The following is an 18,768-nucleotide window of genomic DNA, read 5'->3' as shown; positions in this document are numbered from 1 at the left end:
TTCAGAGACTACGCCATATTATTTCTACGCATGGTGGATATGTGGAAAATATCGTACTATAGAGTTTCCCAGACCGCAGCGCCATCTGTTGTTGACAATTGTAACTACTGTAATTTCGAAAGTTTGTCTGCCTGAAAATGTACTGTTGTTCCAAGCATATTGCAACAAACGGTGTATTTGTATCGCTGCTCGTTTAGTTTTTATCGCCGTTTCAAATATACCGGTCATTTTTTAAACATCCTGTAGATACTCCGCAATCCACCGTACGGTGCGTGAAGGAGAGTACTATGTACCACTACCAGTCATTTCCTCCCTTGTTCCACTCGCAAATAGAGCGAGGGACAAACGACTGTCTGTACGCCTCCGTAGAAGCCCTAATTTATCATATCTTATCTACACGGTTCTTACGGGCAGTGTAAGTTGACGTAGTTGGAATCGTTCGGGAGTCAGCTACAGCTACCGGAACTCTAAATTTTCTCAGTAGTGTTCCTCCAGGGATTCCCATTTAAGTACCTGTAGCGTCTACGTAACACTTATGTGTTGTTCGTACCTACTGGTAACAAATATAGCAGCCCGCCTCGGAACTGCTTCGATGTCTTCCTTCAATCCGACCGGGTACGGATCGCAAACACTCGAGCAGCATTCGGAAATTGGTCACACCAGCGTCCTAAATGCGGCCTCCTTTACATGTGAACCTCACTTTCCTAAAATTCTTCCAATAAACCGAAGTCAACCATTCGTCTTCCCTACCACAGTTCTCACATGTTCGTTCAATTTCATATCGCTTTGCAACGTTACGCACAGATATTTATACGACTTGACAGTGTCAAGCAAGACACTGGTAATAATGTATGCGAGCATTATAGGTTTGTTCTTCCTACGCATTCGCATTAACTTACATTTTTCCACATTTAGAGCTAGCTGCCATTCGTCACACCGACTAGAAATTTTCTCTAAATCGTCTTGTGCCTTCCTATAGTCAGTCAACTTCGACACCTTACCGTGCACCACAGCATCATCAGCAAACAGCACAAGACTGCTGCCCATTCTGTCCACCAAATCATTTATGTATATTTCGGACAACAGCGGTCCTATCACACTCCCCTGGGGCACGACTGACGCTACGCTTGTCTCTGGTGAAAACCCGCCTTCGAGGACTACATACTGCGTTCTATTACGTAAGAAGTCTTCTCTGAACTTCGTTACCAGCCTGCAATGGGGCATGTGTTAAATGCTTTCCGGAAATCTAGAAATATGGAACCAGCCTGTCCCTTTATTCACAGTTCGCAGTATATCACGTGAGAAAAGGGAAAACTGAGTTTCGCACGAGCGATGCTTTCAAAAACTTAACTGATTCGTGGACATAAGCTTCTCAGTCTCAAAAAAGTTTATTATTTTTGAACTGAGAATATTTTCAAGGATTCGGCAACAAACCTAAATCAAGGATATTAGTCTGTATTTTGTGGGTCTGTTCTTTTACCCTTCTTATATTCAGGAGTCACCTAACTGTTGGTGCTCGGGACAGGAACGATGCCGTGCTCTGAGGCTACAAGAAGAGCCAGAGGTTCGTTTTACATGACTTCACACTTGGCCTCTGACTGGCGCACATCCTCGACTCGGTCTTTTAAAGAATCGACACTTGACATGAACACTTCATGTTCAGGCATTTCTTGCATGATATTACCAGTGAGTCACAGTTAGCCGCTTTTACTGGTAAGAACTGCCGATTACATCCGGCCATGCCAACGATGTGCGAAGCCTGACATTATTAACAAGTGACCTCCACATGATGCTTGCTGACCAGCCACAATCACAATTCACTGTCGCATACGTCATTTCTTACAGCTAGCGCAGATTCAGCCATGGTAAGGACTCTGTGCTACGCGTAACCTCGAGTGCAGATTTGGGAGAGATAGTGAAATTGCAGTATAGTCAACATTGGATTCGGTAAACAATAACATGTCTGTGGTGAAAAACTCGAGCATGTAGCTGGTAGGTTAGTCTTGACTTTTGTTAAATCAGTTAGAATCTAATACTCACTCACTGGCCGGTCCGAATTATATGTGCTTCCAGCTATCACATGATGAGAGGTCTTATGGCACTTGTTCCGTTTGTTTTAATTCAACCATGTATGTATGTAGCCCCCCCTCCCCCCGGTTAGCCTAACGGTCTAACGCACGGCTTTCCGGAGCGGGAAGGAGCGCCTGGTCCCCGGCACGAATCCGCCCGGCGGTTTTAGGCGGTTTCCCATCTGCCTCGGTGAATGCGGGCTGGTTCCCCTTATTCCGCCTCAGCTACACTATGTCGGCGATTGCTGCGCAAACAAGTTCTCCACATACGCGTACACTACCCTTACTCTACCACGCAAACATATGTGTTAACCTCGTCTGGTGTGAGACGCTCCCTGGGAGGGTCCACCGGGGGCCGAACCGCACAATAAACCTGGGTTCGATGTGGGGCTGCAGAGGGGTGAAGTGGACTGCTGAAGCCTGTTGTGAGGTTGTGGATCACTGCGGCTGCGGCGGGGACGGAGCCTCTCCGTCGTTTCTAGGTCTCCGGTTAATATACAATACAATACAATGTATGTATGTATTAAACTTGGGACCTAGAAACGACGGAGAGGCTTCGTCCCGCAGTAGCCCTCAGTGGTTCACAAACCCACAACAGGCCACAGCATTCCACCCACCTCACCGCCGCTCCACACCGATCCCGGGGGTATAAATTCAACCATAGTTTGGCCTCCTTATTCCGAATTACATGTCATATTTCACAGTTTTTTCAGGGTAATTCGGCACTGGTGTAATCTTATTTTCTCTTCCATGAAAGATCGAACATGACGAAATGTGTTTCAAGCCCTATGAGCCGCTTGTGGTGACCTGAATTTTATATTTCATCTTAATTAATAAAACCATTTACTGGTTGAATAGTTACCTAAGTTACTAGAAACTGATGTTAATATGATACTTCAACAACTTAGCGTTCCGCCCTCTATTAATTGTATACTGAAAGCCAAGTAACATCTTAGTAGCGTTTCCTTAATGCCCACAGACTTAGTGAGTGCCAAAATTCATGGCTCTGAGCACTATGGGACTTAACATATGTGGTCATCAGTCCCCTAAAGTTCATGGGGGCCCTTGAAGCATGTCACGAACTGATACGAACATTAAGTTACGTGCAACTCGAGAGGGCATACTAACAGAAATGGTGAATCCCTGCCAGGGTATTTTTAATGAGAATTGCAGGCTCTTTCGAAACGTGTTTAGAAATTTTATAGGCAAGCAAACGTTAGTCATTACCAAGATTATTTTGCCAGAACTGCCGATTTAATTGGCATAAGTAAGAATTTTACAGGCAAGCTGCTGGGGAAACTGTTCTTCACGTTATAAAATGGACAAGCGCAGTTCTTTTACTAATTTTGATTTTATTTCAGCTAGTGTATTTCGTCTACCCAGATTGTTTCGGCGTTCTTAGACATGCAAGGGCGTGATTCCAACAGTGTGCTTCATAGGACAATAGGCAGGTCCTGCGACAGATTAGGGACGGAATTAATGTCAGACTTGGCAGCGGATAAAGACGTGAAGTTAGAGTGGGAACCATGTAATAATGGAAAGGGTTGTTGGACTGGTTCAATCAGAAGCAGAAATCGAGTAGAAGATTTGACAATTGCTGAAGTATTAGGTCAGGTTGTAGGGGGAAGGAGCGAAATATCAGAGAACAGTGAAGAAGAATTAGCAATGGCCGGGAACGCAGGTAATGAAGGTGCTGACACGGCAGTACAGAATGTAGAGACAGAAGCAGTACATCTATACGTAGAGACCAGGCAACATGGCAGCTGTTGAATCTCAAGTGAGCCAGCCAAGTGGCTGCACCTATTGAAAGGGGAGAAAGAGAAGAGAATGATCTAGCAGTGCTCTTGCAGCAAATTTAGAAAGCAACTAATGAGTACATTAAGAGGTAGGAACTGCAGATAAAAAAACAAGAAGTATAAATAAAGAGACGAAGGTAATATTAGAGAAAAAGAAATTTGCAATGAAGAGACCAATGCAATATTAAAGAGGCAAGAGACAAGATTAATTGAAACCGGGTCTCAATTGGAATAACATCCTGTCATGTAGCAGCAAATTAATTATCTAAAGCATAAATAAAAGAAGCGAGACAGACGTGTGAAAAAAGTTGACGAAAGAATAGAGGGAGTAGAAGCAGTACCAAAAGAAAAAGAAATCAGAAGAAATCGAACAACGATTATGTCAGGCCACGAAACAGATGGAGATCAGCAATCGTGAGCTGACAGAGGCAGAAGATAATTTTCATGAAGCTTCAGTGGCTAAATGTTCAGTCCCGATAGTGAAACCGGAAGCAATAAAGGAGTTATTACGATTCAAGGAACAGCAAGAAACCATTAATCAAAGGCATAAGCAACAGGACGAATTTATAACAGCAGAACAAGGAGATCTCCAAGCGACGGACGCGTATGTGTTAGGGGCAGCATGCACTACGGCTGAACTGAATTCCAACCCACAGTCATGTGTAGATTATGCAGCTGGGGCAGAGCCAGCTTAGTCTTTGATTCATCAAAGGTTAGAGTGGATTACGTTTCTAGGCGTCTCACAAACCGATCTGCATTCTGGGACCAGTAGCGCAACCAAGTCATAGGAAGAAGAACCCTTCGACTATATGCACTTCTTTATAATCAGGAAATTGCAGATGTTGAGAGAGAAGAACACGAATGCTAGGACTGAACAATTACGCTTCTCACTGCCTCCCATATTCCCCTTACGCCACAAATTTGAATAGGTCTGCAGTTATTTAGAAGGAGAAATTGCAGGAAGAATGCGAAAGGTAGCCTCAAGTTGTAAAAGGTATCAAGAATTCAGAGATGCGTTTCTGTCATGCAGCTGGTGTGTGGAGGCACAAGCTATGGTGAAAGAAGAAATAATGATGCCGTGGAATTTTGTGAGCTTCGAAATACGCAGCCTGTAAAGTAATGTGAATAGATGTCACGTAAGAATCAAGATTTAAACACACCCTTCAGTCTGGCAGAACTGACGCGGTTGTGCTGTATGAGGTTATCACCACACTATCAACAAACACACAGACAGGGAAGAGACCCCTAAGTCCTTGCTACAAGAGTTATAGTGCATCAATAGCAAAAGTAATACCGGCGCATGACTGAGAGATAATGAGCGGTGCACCGCATCACCACAGATGCCATACCTTGATAGGAGAATGGGCATAGTCGATCTCGTGCGAGCAGGCCATAATCACTAAATCAACCTAATATAAATACCTGCAGTGCTTTCAAGGGAAATGGGAGTAATAAGGCAGAATTAAGTTGATGGACATGGTGGAAGAGGCAAAGGGCGGAGGCTGTTGAGATTGGGTCTCCTAATCTTCAGGAAACGCAAGTCAACAATGCCGGGAAAATACCATGGCGACGAGGGTACAACGTGCAGTTGTCGATAGTTTTGAGGTCGGGATCATGTACGGACTGGGAAATGATCATACTATAGATGAATTATTAGGAGAGAAAGAGAGTGAGGATCAAAATTGTTCAAATGGCTCTAAGCACTAAGGGACTTAACGTCTGAGGTCATCAGTCCCCTAGGCTTAGAACTATTTAAACCTAACTAACCTAAGGACGTCTCACACATCCATGCCCGAGGCAGAATTCGAACCTGCGACTGAAGAGCCTAGAACCGCTCGGCCACAGCCGCCGGCTAAAGAGAGGGAGGGAATGCAGAACCTGCATCAGACCATTATTACTTCAAGATTTTAAAAATGGCTGAAAAAGCAAATCTTGAAATCCTTCACGGTAAATGATAACAGCTAAACAGTTGCAGGATAAAGATTTATTAAAATTCTTGACCGCGGTTTCGGTGTATCTAAATATACCTTCATCAGAAGTAAAATACACTAAAATCACATCCTGCAGTGGAGATACATAAAACAATTGTGCCAAAGGCGTCGTCAATGGTTAAAAAAGCGTTTCAAATGGCTCTGAGCACTATGGGATTTAACTACTGAGGTCATCAGTCCCCTAGAACTTAGAACTACTTAAACCTAACTAATCTAAGGACACCACATACATCAGTGCCCGAGGCAGGATTCGAACCTGCCTGCGACCGTAGCGGTCGCACGGTTCCAGACTGTAGCGCCTAGAACCACTCGGCCACCTCAGCCGGCAGTAGTTAAAACATCATCTCCATTTTACAACATAATTATGGACAGAGGGTTGATTCGAACACAGCATAGCATCATGAGGGGCGAGGTAATTATGCTATGCTGGTTTCCCATCAACCCTCTGTCCATAATTATGTTGTATAAATGTAGATGATGTTTTAACTACTGACGAAGCCTTTGGTAAATTGTTTTATGTATATCCAATGCAGGATGTGATTTTAGTGTATTTTATTTCTGATGAAGGTATATTTAGACATACCGAAACCGTGGTCAAGAATTTTGATAAACCTTTATTCTGCAATTCTTTGGCTGTTATCATTTGCTGTGAGTTATTATTTCAATAAAAGTGACTGTGAGAGTCAGCTTTCAGCGATCTCAGAAGAAGCTTTGAACTGTTGATTGCTGGAACAGGGCTGCCCCGTGTTACTGTTACAGAAAATTGAAGTTTAAGGGACGACAGCAGGAAATAGTACAGAGGTGACTCATCAGGCTAGGTTGGAGTTTGTCAGTGACAAACACAGAAAAAAAAATTCTGTGTGTTTTCAAACTTGTTTGTAAGCGTAATGCCAGTATTTAGAATGGACTTTATGTGAGAACACGAGACTTTCTTGGACTTGGGACGTAGTGAAAATATTCTGAGAAAATGGGAATTTATGATAATATGATCTGAAGTACAAGCAACTCAGGTGTAGATCGCATCAAACTGTCTGAATTCTTCTATTGAGGTCAGTGATGTAGACACAGAAGAAGGGAGGATGCTGATTGTGTAGGCATGAGGAGGAACAAGAGGCGATTCAGAAGACTACAAAAATACTGAAACGAGAATTAGGGAGATAACTGGAATATGGGGCATCAAAGAAGAAGATAAAGAGGAGCTACGGACGGTTTTGGAAAAAAAAATCGGGAGTATTTTCGCCTTTATTGGGGTTAATTAAAACCCTTCAACGTAAATTTAAAGTAAAGGAGTATATGAAATTTTTCTCATGCCATTATGCCATATTATTGGCAAGCAAAAAAAAAAAAAAAAAAAAAAGTATTTGAAGAAAGCTGGGCCAGGATCGATGAAGGGGTAACCGAAGCAATGGTAGCCTCTTATAACAGCCCCTTATCGACAATCCAGAAGAAAAAGGGTAAAATTAAGCTTGTTTGAGACTCATGCCAAATTAGCAGCATTATGAGACAGAGAGAGCCTGGAAGAGGCACTTCGAAAGTTTCACAGAGTACATGTTTTCTCATCTGTCGATTTGAGGTCAGGGTATTGGCAGTCTGAACTAGAACCATCCTGCCGAAAATTACACAGTAGTATTTGGACACTGCTACCATCTTGGTGATTATCCTTTGGAATCAGTGTATCATCGGCAGCTTTTATTCTGTGTTTGAATAGTACCATTGAGGAAGCTTTGCGTGGCTGGGTAACATGGTATGTTGATATTTTAATAATGGAACACACCTGGAAACACCAGAGTGGTGTAATGGATAGACTTCTCAGTGCATTGTGGATCCACGATGTAACTGCAAATTTAAAAAAAATCAAACTTTGGGTCTCCTGGAACATATTATAGTATGAAATGGGATTTTGCCAGATTCGTCCAACGGTGATACAATAAGATATTTCCCGGCACCGGGAATGAAGCAACACTTATGTTGTTGCCGGTGTTTAATAAATGTACAAGCATTTTCATTTTCTTAGGACTCTAGCGTTACTTTAAGATTATCAGATTCATTTTATAGACTTATTAAATTTTTCTTCTCGTACGATATGTAGCTTCGTTGCCAGTACATCAAGTTTTCATATTTAAAAAAAAAATATATATATATACATGGCTTCAAGCAAGGGTAAAAATGAAATTTTCGATGAAGTGACATTGACAATTACTCTTGAGGGTGATTTAAGAGAACGAAGAGGTTTAATTTAAGCAGTGAACCTTACCTGATCTAAGGCGACCGTTTCTACGTTGTCCTCAAAGACTTTCGAATAATGAGAGACGCCTGGAACAAACAGAGGAAGTAGTTAATCCACAAACTGACATACACGGATAAATTATACAATAAACTGACAAATTAGAAGTAATCTTACTCTAGCACTTTAAAAAATTTGGCAGCTGCAGATGGAAGTGTATAGGATGTTCCATGGTGAAAAAGTTTCGGAGCTTTGGGAGAAGTGCAAGTTTATCAAAAGCAGATTTTAAATTTTAGTCCTTAAATGAATGAGTCTTAATTTACGAAGTCCGACATTCTGCGGGATCTTAGGACTCGTTGTTTCCACGCTGTAATAAAGTGGTTGGTTGTATACTCGTGAACAGTGTTGTAGGCAAATTCAACCCACACGTCTGCGTACATAGTTAAAGGTAGAAACAGGAAGCTCCACGAATGCATGGAGTGATGCGAATACTGACATGACCAGTCCTATTGTAACGCTCTGTAATGCTGCGGTTTGAGTTTGCAAGATAAAGTGTACCGATCATTAGGCTTAGTGTGATGGCAGTGTACATGGTTGCAGAACTGAATTGATTGTGGTAATTTAACGTTTTCTTTTACACCAAGTAACGAAGTGGGAGACATACGACGCACATATTTACACGGCTGTTCCAACTGTATTACAACGAACGAACTTCATGGACTCCCAACATGGAAAAATAAGTGCTTGTTCACATGATTGAGGACCCTTTGATTAGCATTTGGTGAACTGGAATGGGTGTTGTACATAGCAGAGTGTGGACACTAATAGGGCAACAACATCTACATTATTATTCATAGAAAGTGCACTTTTTATATCCTGTTGAATTCAGCCTCGTTTCTTTTAGCCGACGGAAGTTGCGCCGCTATGTGATTGGTCTCACTTCACTACGTATGTAATTTTCTTGCACGGAACTTGTTTTCCAACATATGGAGTGATTATTAGTCACTATAGTCATTATGGGCCTTCGAGAATCCCCACTCACGACCCAGAATATTCAATAATTAGTGGATAGGGCCATACGTGTTGCCCATGTGACTAACTGCCACAGTGTACACTGTGTTCCCAAGGGACAGTCCGAACAAAGATTATAAGGATACAGAAATTTATAGGTTTTAGTTTGAGACGGTTGTAATTTAATGTTCCTGTACGCTCGGTACTAAACAAGAAAGAGTAAACGTTATATATTATAACTTTGATGTAGTATGAATAACCATTAAAAAGGTTACAATTTTGATAATCAATGATTCATTTAACTAACATGTACGAAAGTAAGCATTTGCTTGTATTTCATAATTTCTGTTTGAAGTATACGTTGTTCTTCGTGCGGTGTTGCGGACACAATGAAGGTTGCTGTGACGTCAGGACAAGTACAGCAAGGACCCCAACGTTGTACGTCATTTCACGGAATACAGTGTTATACATAAAAAGAATGTATTTTGGGCAGAAGAGAAACTCTAAAGTTGAAAAGGTCTACGTGTCTGAAATATGGCAATAAACCTGTTTGTTATCTGGAAATTCTCGGTTCCTCGTTGTAATAAACTTGAGTTACTCCAATAATTTTGTATTGAGGATAAGAAAGTGGAGAAAGATTCTGCAGGAATAAAAGACACATAAGTTTATGCTGCCGTACCGTTGCATGATATTCCACTTTATCTTCGTGTTGATACGTGATCCAGTATGGAACCCCAGCTAAGTCTGCAAATTTTTTTCACCAACATCTATATCAGAGGTTCTCTTAATGGAGGGTAGGCAGTCAGTGAGGGTCATGTTTTGTGACCAGCTCGTTCACTTTACTTGAAACTGCATCAGTTCTTCTGGTGGATTCTTAAAAAAAGGTTTGTGTATGGAGTGGCTCTTGAAACTAATGACGGTCTTGTGGTATGGATTACCACTGCCTGTTACTTTGTTTGGTCAACAAGATAATTGTTCAAATGAGTATGATGGAACTCAAACCATGTCTGCATAGAATCAGCACGCCGCTGCTTTGAACAACTATTGCACAATGAGGGACTTTTACAAATTTTGCAGATAAATGTGACGATATCAGAAATGTTTCTATTTGGTTTCTTATTATCGCAAGCAGACCAGATGTAAATGTGAAATTTCCTTGTTTCGTTTGTCACTGTCGATTCAATCTTTGCTATGATTATTACGGCACGGCTGAGGTCCCACACTGTTCAGCAGGTGGCGCCAGAGGTGTTGGCAGTTTTCTCGCTGCGAGTGAGAGGGCGCTGGAAGCAGCAGAGAACTGCGCAGCTAGTGCCGCTTGTGTCACCGAACTGGTGACCGGAGCGACAGTGTGTGTTGTCTGGCCGGAGGCGGCGGAACGAGTGGCTCACCGGGGCAGCGGTGAGAGGAAGACGCTCGCTGGCTGGCTGGGAGCAGCGGAGCAGAGCGGTGGCCAACTAGGAACAAGCACGGGAACAGCGGTTCCCGTCGCACGCAGCAGTGCCGATGGAAGCGTGTCGATCTATTTGGTACCTGCTGCATGCGGAGTCTTATTATTGGAATGCAGTGCCTGTGCCTGTGGCTGTGCCCTGCACATGAATCTCCGAATGAAACACTCCTCTTGCCAGTGCGTGTGGAATGTTATGTACTTCAACCCACATTCGTAGAGTAGTTCTGATTTCTTGTTGAAGTTACCGAATCCGGTGCTTCTATTTATGCTTCATTTTTGAGGATATTTTTGCCTGAAATTTTATCTCTGTATATACCTTATTCTTTTATATTATTACTGTTTTTTTTATAGCGTTTCTTATCTATAGGTCTCTGAGGATATTTTCTTTTTATTGTATTATAGGTTTTAATATCAGTCACTTAGTTTGTGTAGAAATGTTTGTGCGTATTTTAGTTTTATTTTGTTGCTAGCTGTTCCCGACCACACATTACTGTGGCTTGATTTATGAAAATGGCAAAGAAAGAAAAGGGAAAGAACCTATTTCTAATACATATGGCAATTGGATATACCGTTACACTCTAATCTCCTTCTCCCCCCCCCCTCCCCCCAATGTTTCCATCCATCTCCCCCTCCCCCCTCTGTTCATCTCCTCCTCTCCCCTCTCTCTCCATCTCCTCCTGCCTCTCCTCTGTCCCCTTCTCTCTGTCCACTAACTCCTCCCCTTCTCTCCATTCATATTCTTCCCCGTCTGTCTATCTCTTCCTGCCTGATTTTTCTGTCCATCTCCGTTTTCTATGTATATATCTTAGCACCCTCTTTCCATTGTCCATCTCTTCTTCCTCCCTCTCTCTAACAAAGAGTCTCTGTAGCTGTATTCTAATCATAATCCAGTAAGCCATAGACACAAGTTTCCTGTTCATTAACAAAGCTTGTTACAATATGTATGTCCAAACGTTTAATAAACGTGTGACGTGTAAGACTTTGAAGTAAATTTGTCGAATACTCACTGAGATTTTTGGTAACAATGTTTCCCCTATATATATTCCAAGTCAGTTCGAATGTACTTTAGAGTACTGTGTAGAAATTTGAAGTAAATCGTTCAAGAAAGTTTGCAGATTTTCGGTCATAATATTTCCGCTTTATATATTACATATTTACTTACATATTACACATATTAGAAACGTGTGCAGAAAGAATGCTGGTATTCGAATGCAACGTTGTGCATAAATTTCAAAGCAATCGGTGCTAAACTTTCGGAGGTATATGATTTTGAACAAAGGAACATTTATTTAGATGTTTCTATAGATTGTATCTCAGTAACAGGCACATTTTTTGTTCATACAAGAGTTCTATTTCTTTTCGTTGCAAATAAAGTGATTATATATATATTCGCAGCTAGTTCCACTCCACTGCCTATGCTGCTAAATCATACCACCGTACGAAATCATTACTGTACATGAGCTCCTTATTGTAAATCGATATATTTTCCCTTTTCCATCATCCCGGAATCTCTGTTTTATCATCACGGGAACTGCCTACAAGGTGTCGTCCTTTGCGATGTTAAACGTTTACCCGATGTTGCAACCGCTACTGACGGTCTCGGACGTTCCATTGCATTCTGTCGCTAAAGCTCTGGAATATTTCGACATCTCACTTTCTCGTCATTTTCATACGGTGCTGCTGATTCACGAGGATGATGATCATGTGCTAGATAGAAGTGTTGATAAGTTCCGGCGATATACTGTGAAAAGCCTCCTTAACTGTATGAAACTTAAAAAAAAATAAACACTCATAATTACAGTATTTCAACAACATAAGGAATCGCTATTAGTAGCATGCTTTGGAGGCCACTTTATTTCTTGGTCAACTAGCAGAAGGTGGGATCCGCGAAGAAGTATTCTCAGAACTGCCTGGATAAAAGAGCTATAAGCTGAAACTAGGAACATAATTCTTGTATACATCTAAAAATTTGTTATCTCAAAATGAGTTTAAACTACTAAAACTGAGAGATTGGGTTCCTGTTTATCTGATAACATTTGGCTCATTAAGTCAAACTGTAGCCATTTTTATTAGAATTGTGTGACTTTCCTCGTCGTTCGTCAGACTTTCCATACTTGCGTGTCAGCTATACATAACACTCTCAATAATCTGTCCATAAACGTATTATGATACATCCGCCAGTGGCCACCTTCGCCGACTCACGGCGCCAGCAGCCCAAGAGAAAGCTAGATCCCATGCGGCGGACACTGAAATCATTCAGATACCCTCTCGTTGCTTAACAATGGACACCTTGCTTAGAGCCTAGCGGACAATGAGAAGCGTCCCGAAAACTGATGGACTCCTGCAGACACAAAAGCGTCAAGAATGCACAGTGGAGGCTTGTGACTCTTCTGGCCTAGCAGCAGCCTCTCTTACCCACCTGAAAAACCGAGAACGTGTTGAAAACTCAATGATCCTGCATTCACTAACGGAGCGTAGACAAGGACATTGCTTATAAAAAACGAACGCCAACAGGTTCCCAGACGAAGCATATCATGAGACTCCACGCCTTGTGCAGAGATAACCATTACAAAGAAGTGTTGTGTATTCGCTTTTATAGCAATTTAAAAATGCAGGAAAACATAAAAAAATTTGCATACAACGCTAGGAACAGTCTTGATGCTGAAATCGTGAGAAAGGCTCCAGTTCCCGTTTCACACAGCAGCCCATGCAGTTCGTTGGGGTTAAGAGATGAGTGAAGAGTGAAGAGAGCAGTCGGTGAGACAGCGAGGAAGCAAGAGGACGTGGGGGTTCTTCCATCCGACTGTCGCCGCTGCTGCGAGGCGACGCGCTGCGCCGTCCCCGCAGACACGGCGCCTGCCGCCTCACAGCAAATAACCATAAAAAAGTGGTGAGGTGATTCATCCCATCCCTCATCCCACTTAACAGCTAAGTCGTGTCCACATCCAGTAAAATCGGCCCAGCAATTTGTAACTTATCTTTTATTTTATTTTGTGCGTAAAAGTTACTGAAATAAATGCAGTCATTTCATGTTTTATTCACCGATACACTCTATTCCACTCACTTATCAATCACTTAATCTCATAACCTTTTGTTTTCTTTATTTCATTTAATTATTGATGTCAATCACTGGCTCCCCAGATGGGGCAGTATAAATAGTAACATGCGTGTCAATATATGCGAGAGATCGAAGAATTAGATTTCACTACATTTTTGCGCCAAACGTGAGGCGATCTCACTGTTAATTTGCATGCTATGTGATGTAATTATGAACTGACAATTCACTACGTTACCCTTATTGAAAAGATGGCAACATTTAGAAATAATATATCAACTTACAATAGAGACATCAGTCATCATTATGGTATTTGGTGTTGGCTTTTACATGGTACTGCATTACAGTTATCAACATCGTTTATAAGTTTTCAACCTAAGTGATTAACTGAAATAGCTTTAACGGCTGTGAAAGCAATATTTCATTACTGGGATGCAAATCATTTGTTAGTATTCCTGTGTGGGTAACAGCTGATATATCGTTTGCCATTGTAGATGTCTGTCAGGCGTTCCTATAAATTTTCCATGTGTTACGCTAGTTAAACATCAGTAAATCATAATGAAGAAGCTGTACAAACTGGTAAACTTGCTTTAAAAAGAACTTTGTATCAGAGTATCTCCAAGATCCTTCGTATTTTGGTTCTTTCAATTGTTTTGTTCTCCATAAGCAATATTCAACGTTTTCAACCCGTGCGGGAAGCCGCGAGTGTCAGTACGTCGGTTTCCCGGAATCAAATACGCCCGACGGTTCGCAGCATCCGAGTACGCGAATACGGGGACGGCGCAAACGTTCCGCTGCAAGTTCTACGATTAGCAAACGTTTAGGAAACGAACGTACAATTTCTCTTGGACAACACTACGTAGACACTTGGGGTACACGAAGTCCGTCCGGGAAGGTGTTGGGGGCGGGAGGGGCGGTATAGATGTGACGACCGGAGGGGCAGACTACCACCCCTTAATATTAATAGTACCCGATCCGATAATACCCATACCGACTCTGTGTAGCTACAGGATGTAAAGGCAGAAGAAAAAGAATGGCTAACGACACAACAAGTAAGTATAAAACAGCAGTTCTAAGCACGACGTGTTTCATACTTCCAACGTTTCACCGCTAAGACTCAGAGCAACACTGAATTCGACATTCGCTGCCGCCAGGGGCAGGCCAACTCCCATGCGTTTTAGCCTCCCAACTTATGATGTGTTCTGTTAATCAACAGAGATTAATCACGGTAGAGCGGAATGAAGAAAAAAACGTTGAGACCATAGTACCGCACTTTTAGTCTTTATTTAACAAATTGCACACTGTGTGTAATCATAATTACATGGTCATCTTACTACGAAGGTCCAGGTCTAAAAATCCAACGTGTACCGGCTGATTCTTCTCGGATATGTGCCTCATATACACATCGAAGATGTGCCGCGTTACGACTGTTACAATTGTTAAGTATGCTGTTTAGCTTTTTAAGTTGGTAACATGTGCTGTGTGAAGTCTGTAGCTGGTTGACATTGTTGGAATATTCGCTATTGTAGTGTAGGGCAGCTGGATGTGAATATATATGACTTTTGAACTCTATTAAGGTAAATGCATTGTTTGTTCTCTACCAAAATCTTACATTTGCTAACTATGCTTATCAGTAGTTAGTGCGTGCAGTAGTTAGAATCTTTTATTTAGCTGGTAGTATTGGCGATCGCTGTATTGGAGTAGTTCGAGTAACGGAGATTTTTGTGAGGTAAGTGATCCATGAAAGGTATAGATTATTGTTACTCAGGGCCATTCTTTTGTGGGGATTATTGAAAGTCAGATTGTGTTGCGCTAAAAAACATTGTGTGTCAATTTAGTGATAATGAGAGAAATGTCTGAGTACGTTCAGTTTTTCTCAGCCGTTTGAAGGTCAAATAGCGTAGAGGTTTTCCAGTACTGTCATTTATAAATTTTTTCTAATGGGATGTTTCATAATGTTACCAGCCAGCTGTTTCTTTACACTTTCCGTTTAGAAGATAATCAGACTGCCAGTTTCTCAAGTCGTTAAATAGCACGCTTATTAGCTATTCAATCAGTTTTGAGACATTTTTAACATGCCAATTTGTCAGTAGCTTGTTTAAAATTGTGAACACTAAATAAAAGCATTGTCTGGAATGCACTGAGATAACAAAAGTGATGGGAGACCTCTTAATTTCGTGCCGGACCTTCTTTTGCCCAGCTTAGGGCAGCATCTGGACGTGCCATAGACTCAACAAATCGTTGGAAGTCCTCTGCAGAAAGAATGCATGGCTAACATGCTTCCTCTACAGCCGCCCACAACTGCGGAAGTGTTGCCCGTGCACGATTTTGTGCACGAACTGACGTTTCGATTACGTTTCATAAATGTTCGCCGGCCGGGGTAGCCGAGCGGTTCTAGGCGCTACAGTCTGGAACCGCGCGACCGCTACGGTCGCAGGTTCGAATCTGCCTCGGGCATGGATGTGTGTGGTGTCCTTAGGTTAGTTACGTTTAAGTAGTTCTCTAGGGGGACTGATGACCTTAGAAGTTGAGTCCCATAGTGGTCAGATCCATTTGAACCATGAATGTTCGACGTGACCCATGTCGGGCGAACTGGGTGGCCAAATCACTGGCTCGAATACTGCAGGATGTTAGAATGTTCTTCAAACCAATCGCGAACAACTGTGGCCCGATGACATGGCAGACCGCCATCGATTAGAATTACATCGTTATTTGGGAACATGAAGTCCATACAAGGCTGCGAATGGACTCCAAGTAACCGAACATAACCGTTTCCAGTCAATGATGGTTTCAACTGCACCAGAGTACCCAGTCCATTCCATTACGGAGACACCACCAGCTTGCACAGGGCCTTGGTGACAACTTGGTCAACGGCGTCCGCGCCACACTCGAAGCCCACCGTCATGTCTTACCAGCTGAAATCGGGACTCATCTGACTAGGCCAAGGCCAAATATCGCCTCACTGTCCTAACGGATATGTTCGTGTACTCCCTACATTGATTTCTGCGGTTATTTCACGCAGTGTTGATTGTCTGTTGTAGTGACCACTACGCTGCTCTCGGTCGTTAAGTGAAGGCTGTCGGCGACAGCGTTATCCGTGTTGAGAGACAATGCCTGGAATGTAGTATTCTCGGTACAGTCTTGACACTGTCGATCTGCAAATATTGAATCCTTTACGATTTCAGAAATGAAATGACCCATGCCTCCACCTCCAACTTCCATTCCGTATCGAAAGTCTGTTAATTCCCGTCATGGGGCCACAATCACGTCGGAAACCTTTCCACATGAATTACCTGAGTACAAATGACAGCATCGCCAATGCACTGCACTTTTATACCTTGTCTACGTGATGCTACTGCCATCTGTATATGTGCATATCGCTATCCCATGACTTGTGTCACCTGACTGTATAAATTGTATTTCATGCACACAGTAAGAAAATATCATCACTTTACTACGGCTAATTTTAAATAATATATTCTGTTGGCCAGCACGGAAAACTGCTGTTTATTGAAAGATTAAACGCGGATATTGTATACTGCTTGTTGTCTTAATCACTCCAAACAACAACATTTTTTAGAATTTCAGATATGCTGTTCAGTAATTAAATATTTTATTCGATCAAACTGTAACTACACACGAATGACATTATCAAATTAGTGTTTTAAATGTAGAATGAATATAAATGGAGGGACATGACATAATTTACGCCGCCCAGACAGATGTAGGACACTTACTTACTACTGTGGTTACCTAGGAAAAATATCAGCCATTATGAGGCAAATATACATAACTCACGGCAAATGAAGAAGAAAAGTAATAGCAAATTCCCTCGCCATAGATAAAACAAAAGTGCAGTCTTTGCACAGAATATTCCAACTCAGCGGATGTTCATTTGCACTTCCGTAATTCTCATTTTAGTAGTATATATTTATTTACTTATTACGTTTTAGCCAGACCAGATTAGGTCCCCCTCTTACGTCTGACCACTTTGGATTATTGCCTCTTTCATAAATTCTGGAAATGTCTTTGGAAGACAGAATCTAAAATCAATGATAATTTCTTTGCGAATGAAGTTGTTCAGGTCAGTTCAATAATGTGTAGGTAAAAGGAATTGCGCCACTACCTTTTATCTGCAGTTTTCCTGCCGGAACTAAATAGTTGTTAGTCTCCTGCCTATGTAACCCACAGTCCACTTCTCACGATATGGACGAAGGTTAGTTTGGTATAACTCTGTTTACTCTCTTCACTATTCAATGTTTACTATTCAGTTCTCGAAGGGAAACAGTGCCGGTATTAACTCTGATTTGTACTCATAGTCAATCTATGAAGTATACTTTTGGCGAAATAGCTTGTTGCTTGACGTTTCTTGGAACATAGCCCTTTGTAATTTTTCAGTAATTCTCTCCATGCTGCGCGACGCCCCTCTTGTAGCGTTTGCGACTGCAGTTGATAATCAGTGTAATGCCCGAGCGCTTAGTAAACCAGCCTATTCCGAAACACGTCGCTCTGCTGCAGACCTTTTCTACCCTACCTGGTAAAGGTTCCATAATGACATATGGTATTTCAGAATCGGTCGAAAAAATTATGTACGCTACTTCTTTCGTAAACAGTAAGAGTCTCATAACAATATCTTAGGGTCATACCGAAATTTGCATTTCCACTTTCAAAGTAATAAAAAATGTTCTAAAATTAAACAACTGGTGAAAGATTACTTGCAAATTCAGAAGCTCAGAGTTCAAGTAGATCGAAAAAGCCTAATACTCACAGCAAAGTGGTAAGAATAATTACAATTTAGTGCGTGTGTCTCCAAGTGTGTAAGAGAGAGAGAGAGAGAGAGAGAGAGAGAGAGAGAGAGAGAGAGGAGGGAGGGAGAGATGTGTTGTAGAAGCTTGTGAAGTTCAAAAGTTCACCTAGGTACGAGGTTGCCAATTGCTTCAGCAATTGTTTTGCTATCTAGGCATTAGACTCTAGATGTGATGAATATATTAAAACAAACATTTGGCATCTGGGAAATATGTTCCGACGCCATGTGAAGAAAGGACCCGCAGCGTTTGTTGTCACGTGCATTCCTCTGCATTTTTACTGGAGCCATTATTGATGATACAGTGTGCAAAATGTTTTTCCTAAACAGTACTTCACTTCAGTGTATTTAAAGAACGGCATCATGTCCTA

At 41.8% G+C, this 18,768-nt stretch overlaps 1 protein-coding gene across 1 annotated transcript in view; it reads right to left on the bottom strand.

Moving 5' to 3' along the window:
• LOC126363426 (otoferlin-like) overlaps positions 1–18,768 on the bottom strand; it is a 609,055-nt gene that overhangs the window by 148,848 nt on the left and 441,439 nt on the right. Inside the window, exon 2 of the mRNA XM_050007966.1 lies at positions 8,111–8,169. Coding sequence (XP_049863923.1) covers positions 8,111–8,169 — 59 coding nt within the window. The remainder of the gene's footprint in view (positions 1–8,110; positions 8,170–18,768) is intronic.

This window comes from Schistocerca gregaria, chromosome 1 (assembly GCF_023897955.1).
Source record: "Schistocerca gregaria isolate iqSchGreg1 chromosome 1, iqSchGreg1.2, whole genome shotgun sequence".
Classification (NCBI taxonomy): Eukaryota; Metazoa; Arthropoda; class Insecta; order Orthoptera; family Acrididae; genus Schistocerca; species Schistocerca gregaria.
Note: the sequence above shows the minus strand (reverse complement) of the source record. Positions and strands in the feature narration are given on the sequence as shown.